This window comes from Crocuta crocuta, unplaced genomic scaffold, assembly GCF_008692635.1.
Source record: "Crocuta crocuta isolate KB4526 unplaced genomic scaffold, BGI_CrCroc_1.0 scaffold133, whole genome shotgun sequence".
NCBI classification, from domain to species: Eukaryota; Metazoa; Chordata; class Mammalia; order Carnivora; family Hyaenidae; genus Crocuta; species Crocuta crocuta.
Window position 1 is genome coordinate 5,058,030 of NW_027529438.1, and position 7,094 is coordinate 5,065,123.

Sequence of the window (7,094 nt, forward strand, 5' to 3'; positions counted from 1 at the left end):
CTTTCAGGGAGAGGCAGGCACAGATGCAGCTGATGGGGCCCTTTCCAGAGACGAGGCTGTGGGGGTAGAGGCAGGAGGCAGGTGCCCCTGGGGACTCTGGGAAGAGGGGTCTGAGGGACTGGGGACTGACATTCCTGACGTTCCTCCAGGTGCCACCTCCTCCTCTCAGTGGGAAGGATGCTGGTCTCCCGAGGGACTTCCTGGAGAAGGAGTGTCGGGCTGTGAAGGGTAGTAGGCTGCATAGGGCATGGTGGCGACCAAGGACACAGCCTGGGAAAACAGGGGGCCAGGCGCCAGGATACCCAGAGGAGGCGCTTTCCAGGTTCCAGACTGGAAAGGAAGCAGGGCCAGGAGGCAAGCAGCAGCTTCCTGCCTCGCTTCTCTCTTCCTTCCTTCCCTACCCTCCCTCCCTCCTTCCCTCCCTCCCTTCCTTCCTTCCTTCCTTCCTTCCTTCCTTCCTTCCTTCCTTCCTTCTTCCTTCCTCTCTCCCTCCCTACTTCCCTTTCTAATTTTATTCTGAGATAGAGAGGGGGAGAGAGGGAATCCCTAGCAGGTTCCACACTCTCAGTGCGGAGCCCGACATGGGTCTTGAACTCACAAATCATGAGATGGTGACCTGAGCCACCCAGGTGCCCCCTCCTGGCTAGAGCACCTTGGGGCCTGGGAAGGAGGTGTTGAGGTTGGGGACCAGTCCCCAAAGAGCTCCTCAGGCGGCAACGGATCCACTCTACTCCCTGAGGGCCTGAGCTCTTGTGCCCCTGGATGACAGTCTCGGGCCTGAGGCTGATTCTCTGGGCCTCCTGAACAGTCCCACCTTCCAAAAGGCCTGAGGTTCAGCCCCAAGTCCCCCAAATCCTGTAGTACAGTTTCTGGAGACTGACTGGGAAAACACACAGGCCTCTGGTGTTCTGTATCTCAGGGTCAGGCCTGCGGAAAGTGAATAAAGAAATAGACGGTCCCTGGGAGTCGGCCAAGTGCTTCTCACACCGTCTCTGGAGCTGAGAAGGGCTGAGGCCCCAAACCATCCCAGGCCCTTGGATTTGGAGGGCAGAGACCGTGAGAAGGGGGAATTGAAGCTCCAGGAAGCCCAGGCCTGTCGCTCTGGAAGCCAGGAAGCCAGGACAATACCCACCTGGTAGCACTTTGCAAAGTTTGCCTGTCCTTTAAAATAGGTGAAGCAAATGAGGGGGGGTGGGGAAGGGTACTATTCAAGGCCCTACTAAGAGTCGGAGCTGAGCTGGCCCTGGAGAGGCAGGAAGGACACACACAGTCTGCCCTCAAGGAAGTCTTCCTGGAGTGCATGAGGGTGTCATTACAGTGAGGTGTGACCAGTGCCTTGGGTGAAGGTGAGGGTGAGGTGGGAGGGGCAGGACCATGCCCTGGAGGGAAGAGGTGAACAGAATTCTGACCCCAGATTAGCAGGGAGTCCAGGGAAGGGAGGGAAAGGACATCCTAGCCCGACAGAGGATGAGCCAGAAGACACGGATTTGTGAGAGCACAGTGACGTCCAGGGAGTGCAAGTCCACACCTGTGTGTTAAAGGGGGAGGCAAGAGTCTGGGCTGGAGAGGAGGCAGGACCCTCTGACACACGCAGGGCTGTGGGAGGATTCAAGCATGAACCAGACAGAAGACAGGCTCGCCAACAGCCAGGTGACAGTGTACGAGAAATCACACGCTCTTCTTCTCCTTCCTCTTCTCCTCCTCCTTCTCCTTCTTCTTCTTCTCCTTCTTCTTCCTCTTCTTCTTCTTCTTCTTCTTCTTCTTCCTCTCAGTCTCCTTCTTCTTTTAAAGTTTATTTATTTTTGAGAGTGAGAGAGAGCACATATGAGTAGGGGAAAGGCAGAGAAAGGGAGAGAGAGAATCCCATGCAGGCTCCCTGGGCAGAACTCAACCCCGGGGCTCGACCTCACAGACCGTGAGATCATGACCTGAGCTGAAATCAAGAGCTGGACCCTTAACTGACTGAGCCCCCCAGGTGCCCTGAGAATCCACACTGCTTTTCTGCCCAGGTCAAAGGGCCAGTGCCACCGTGGTCAGCTCTGTCTGTGGAACTGACAACATTGGACCATCTTCTTGTCAACAGGCTGAAAACACATGGGCTGGCTGATACCCGGGTTAGGTAAAATCCTAGTTGGTTGAACAAACTTCCCCCGAGAGTAATGATCACGGATGGAGGGCAACCCAGAAGAAAATCTTAATTTTGAGCCTTAGGGACTATTTTTATCAGCTTTCACTTCTGGCATGGGGAAGGAGTGAGTTACAGGGCTAGGTTCCTGTCCTTGCCAAAAAGCCTGGAAGATACTTGTGAATCAGAGCAGAAGGACAATAATAATACAGCTCACAAAATATGCGTCCAGGAAAAAAAAATGATCCAATCCAAACCTTTCAAAAATAGAAAGATTTTTATTAAAAAACTTTTTTGTTTTTATTTATTTTTGATACAGAGAGAGACAGAGCATGAGCAGGGGAGGGGCAGAGAGAGAGGGAGACACAGAATCCAAAGCAGGCTCCAGGCTCTGAGCTGTCAGCACAGAGCTGGATGCGGGGCTCAAATCCCCAAACCATGAGACCATGACCTGAGCTGAAGTCAGACGCTTAACTGACTGAGCCACCCAGGTGCCCCGGAAAGTTTTTTTAAATCCCAAGTTTACAAAACGTTACTTTAACAACTAAAGGAAATTAGCTCTTTTTCAAGGAAACACTGGAGATAGCAGAAATGAACATCTGGAATAGAGGGGTGGCCGATCCAGCGGATCCCACCCCCGGCATGGGCCTTGGAGCCAAGGGGTAAAAAAACGCTCACTAGGGCCTTTTCTAGGCCTCCTCCTGGCCTATCTTTCACACTATGTTAACTAATGGTCTTATCAGACTAACTGATCTTATCACTGCTGGGTGAGTCTGTTACATTGTAAAGTACTGCAGAAAGCTGCCACTTTGGGGGAATTTGCTGGAGGGATAACAAGAGAGACCACATCCTTCCCTGCTCCTGCCTGCCGCCCTCCCCCCTCACATTTTCATCTCAGGCTGTGGCAAAAAGCCCCCAGATGTTTCCACCCGCAAGCACTTTCCAGCATCCTCTCTAAGGATGAGATGGCTTACTAGATGGTGAGCTTCCTGGCCGAGGATGTGGGCCCTTGGGCTGGGACCCCCTGGAAGGAGGGTGGTGCTGGGAGCCCTTGGCTGCATCCTGCAGGGTCTCTCCTGACGGGACGCTGGCTGAGGCCATGGGTCCATGAATGAAATCCCAGGTGTGCTCGGCTGGAGTCCCAGGAGCTCAGGCTGGGGTGAGCGTCAATGGCAAGGACCTGAGCAGGTGCGCTGCTTAAACCTGCTGGGGAAGGCGTCCTGACGCCACGTCCCGGAGGGGACCCAAGCTCACCAAGCAGAAAGCTCTAAGGAGCGGAAATGCCAGCCATCTCTTGGCCTGAGGCCTCTAAGGAGGTGGGTTTTGACATCCGGGTTGGGTGTGGGTTCGGCTCTGGCGAACATGTGTCCGAGATGGGACCTCGGGGCCAAGCCGCTCCACCTTGCTGTGCCTCCGTTTTCTCCGGAGTCAAACAGAGTCATGCCTGCCTCCCGGGGTCTCTGCGCAGGTGACCTGAGAGCTACATACCCCGTGGTCCAGGGCCTGGCACCCTACAGGGCTCCGCATCGGGATGCCTCTCGTTCTGCCCCCCACTCCCCACCCCACCCCGGGCCCGTTTCGCTGGGTCGCTGGCGCTGGGAGCTGCAACGCGGGGCTGCTGGGCCCCGGGCGCACGGTCCCCTCGGCACCCTGCGGGAGGCGCCGGGCCGGGGCCTGGGAGCTCGCCAGTGCAGACAGGTATTTCCAGTCGGGCCGGAGAAGGGGCGGGTGGGCGGCGCTGGCGGTGGGGAGTGGGAGGAGAGCTGGGGGCCCGGAGNGAGTAGCATTGTGGGCTGAGGCCGGAGAATTTGGGTGGGGGGGCGATTCCCGCGGAGAGGATGGAGGCGTGCTGGGTGGTGGGTATTCTGCAGGAGCCGGGAAGGGAGTGCCTGGGAAAGCGGAGGACCCGGTGCAGTTGCAGATCAGGTGTGGAAAATGGGAATTGGCGTGGGGTTGGGGGGGGTTGTGAGAAGTAGGGATAGCTGGAATCGGAGCACTTGGTGGGGAGACCAGACAGGTGAGCGCATGGGGAGGGGGAGCGGTGGGCAGAGGAGTTGGAAGATCATAGGGAAAGCAGAGGAATGCTGGGGAAACCCGGGTTGCTGAGGTGCTCGGAAGGCAGAGCCGGGAGGGAACTGGGGTTCCTATCCGTTTGGAAGCAGCTGTGTCGGGGAAGAATGTGAGAGACGGCCGCGGGCAGAGGGAAGCAAGGGGAAGGTTTGCTGGTGAGTTGTCAGGAGTTACATACCCGGGGCCATTAAGTAAAGGCAGGGACGGGCCGAGAGATCTGGAGGACTTTTTACTGCCAGTCCAGAACTGGGAGGAGGCTGGGAGTGGGGTGGGGGCCAGAGCAAAGTCTGCTTGGGTTTGTGGGGGCCCAAGGCCGCAGCACTCCCGCCCTCCAGCCCACCGGGACCACCCTCTGGGTCTGGGTCTCGCAGGGGTTCCTACCCTGTGCCCCCCAGGGCTCACTTTGCACAGCTAGGAACTGGCTGGCTAGGCTTTTGGCTTTCAGGGACCATGCCCCTAGGGTTGGGGAAGAGAAAGCTTGGCAAAGTCTGGGCCCCGAGGACACTGGAGGAGAGCGAATGGGAAGCACTGGGGTGAGGCTCTTGGGTCACGCTGTCTGGCGGAGGAAGGGCTGCTTGGCAGCATCATGCAAGGAAAGTGCTGCCAGCTGCCTGTCCCGGGACCTGCCCAGGCCTGAGGATGCTGTCCTGGCCCCCAGTCCCAGTAGGTGGGGGAGGCACCTCCTCTTCTCCCCAGCCCCTGACTCACTCACTGCTAAAGCCGTGTTGGGAGGCTGAGTGGAGAAAGAGATAGAGCGTCCCAAGCTTCCTGCGGTCACAGCCTGGGCAGATGAGCAAGGGATTGTGTGTGTGGGGTCCCCTGGGGGTTCTCGCCCAGGTTTTGCCCTTCACTGGCTCGGTGCCCCAGAGCAATCCCCCCAGAGATCCTCAGGTGCTCATTTGTCCCTGCGGGGGTGGAGGCGTAATACTGTGTCTCCCTTGCAATCTGCTATTTGCTGTTAGCATCAGGACTCAGGAAAGAACAGGGAAGATTTCTGACAAATCTTTTTCCAAGCTCAGCTTTCCGGGCACGTCAGTAACCGGGGTTTCCCCCAGAATGCCTCTGCTTCTCTTCAGATCTTCCCGACTCTTCCGCCCCACCCTCCCCGTGTCCTCACCTGGCCGGTCTCCCCACCCAGTGTTCCCTCGTTCTCTCAGAGCCCCCACCAGGCCCTTATTCCCCAGGGCCACCAGATCTCTGGTATCTGCATCCTTCCCCTGCTTATCTGCTCTCCTCTCTCTTCCGTTGCTCTCCTCCTGGCCCTTCTCTAACTGTGGGGTTCCGACTCGGCATGTCGCCTTGTGTTTTGTATCTAGATCTGGTGGTGCTCCCGGGAGCGGCCGCATCAGGTGTTATGTGAGCCAAGCTCTAACTGTCCAGAAGAGTGAGAGCTGACACCTGCTACCGGATCAGAAGGCGTCCCTCCTGGGGCTTGCTGGGCTGTGGACAACCCCCCACCCCCACCCCGGGCCCCTCCGTCTGGGCCCCCGTGGATAGGAGGGGCCGGGCGAGCAGGCAGCTGGGCTATGGTTTGGTGCCTCAGTCTGGCCGTCCTCAGCCTCATCATCAGCCAGGGGGCTGACGGTGAGCCGGACTCCCTGGGCTCAGGAGCCCCCTGCGGGCCTTGGGGTGGGGGGCACTCCCTGGGCAGGTTCTCTGTGAGCACGCGGGGTAGGGGACGAATAGGGCTGCTTCCGGAGAAGTTAAGGATTCTCTCCACCACTTCGCAAAGTCCTAGGGAGTGCTCAGAGGTACTGAGGGAGCCTCCTGTCCCAGCCCTGATTCTGGTCCCTGTCGTCGACCGCCCCCCACCATGCAGGTCGAGGGAAGCCTGAGGTGGGCTCAGTGGTGGGCCGGGCTGGTGAGAGTGTGGTGCTGGGCTGCGATCTGCTGCCGCAGGCTGGCCGGCCCCCCCTGCACGTCATCGAGTGGCTGCGCTTCGGATTCCTGCTTCCCATCTTCATCCAGTTCGGCCTCTACTCTCCCAGAATTGACCCTGATTACGTGGGTAAGACACGGGAGAGCGGGACTATTGTGACCACAGCAAGGGTAGGCTGGGTGGGGGGTGGGCAAGAACTGGTNGGTGCCAGTTGGCAGGTTCTAGGCTTCTGGGAAGTGGGTTGATGGGCATCAGGGTGGGTGGGTCCATGGCCTGTCTGCTTCTCCAGTGGGGGCTCGGTTGGGTCTGAGGACACAGGTGCACATCCATGGAGGGTGGGCCAGGGAGGGCCAGGGCCCCTAAGGATCAGGGAATGGATGGGGCCAGGCTGGGCTACTTGGCTCCTGTACTAAGTGTATGGACACCCCCCACCACCACCACCTTCTGCCACCCCTGCTGGCTCCCTCAGAGGGCTGGCCTTCCTCCTAACCCCAGATGGAGTCTTAATCTGAGGATGGAGTCTTAATCTGAGCGCTTTAGTGCAGGCATCCAAGGGGAGCATGTGGGAGGGCCCGAGGCTAGGGCAGCGGGCTACTGAGCCAGTCACTCTTCAGAGGGAAACCCGGGAAAGGCCGCTGATGGGGGAGGGGACCCCCACCTTTTCCCTCTTTCGTTTGAATCCTGAGAGCAGCTCTGGGATTGGCTGGGCTCTCCCCGAGGGGCAGGCTGAACTCAGGCAGGTGCTGCTGGAGGGAGAGTTTATTTTCAAACTGGGGACAGTTGTTGGCAAACAGCCTGGTGGGAGCGGATGTGTCTACACAAGCCCCGTGAGAGCTGATGAAAAGCAGTCCCCAATTAGGACGAGTGGGGGAGAAAACGGCTGTGCCCACCGGCCCGCCCTCCCTGCCTCTGCAGGCCGGGCCAGGCGGGCTGGGCCGGGAGGGGTTTGGGCTGGGTACAGACTGATGCCTGACTGAGGATGGGGCAGGGGCAGGTGGGGCGGAGGAGGGAGGAATCTCA

At 58.6% G+C, this 7,094-nt stretch overlaps 1 protein-coding gene across 1 annotated transcript in view; it reads left to right on the forward strand.

The window, feature by feature from the left end:
• Positions 1–5,676: 5,676 nt before the first annotated feature.
• IGSF9 (immunoglobulin superfamily member 9) overlaps positions 5,677–7,094 on the forward strand; it is a 14,684-nt gene continuing 13,266 nt past the window's right edge. The window contains exons 1-2 of the mRNA XM_077760132.1: positions 5,677–5,779; positions 6,015–6,203. Of these exons, the coding sequence (XP_077616258.1) occupies positions 5,722–5,779; positions 6,015–6,203 (247 nt within the window). The 5' untranslated portion in view covers positions 5,677–5,721. The remainder of the gene's footprint in view (positions 5,780–6,014; positions 6,204–7,094) is intronic.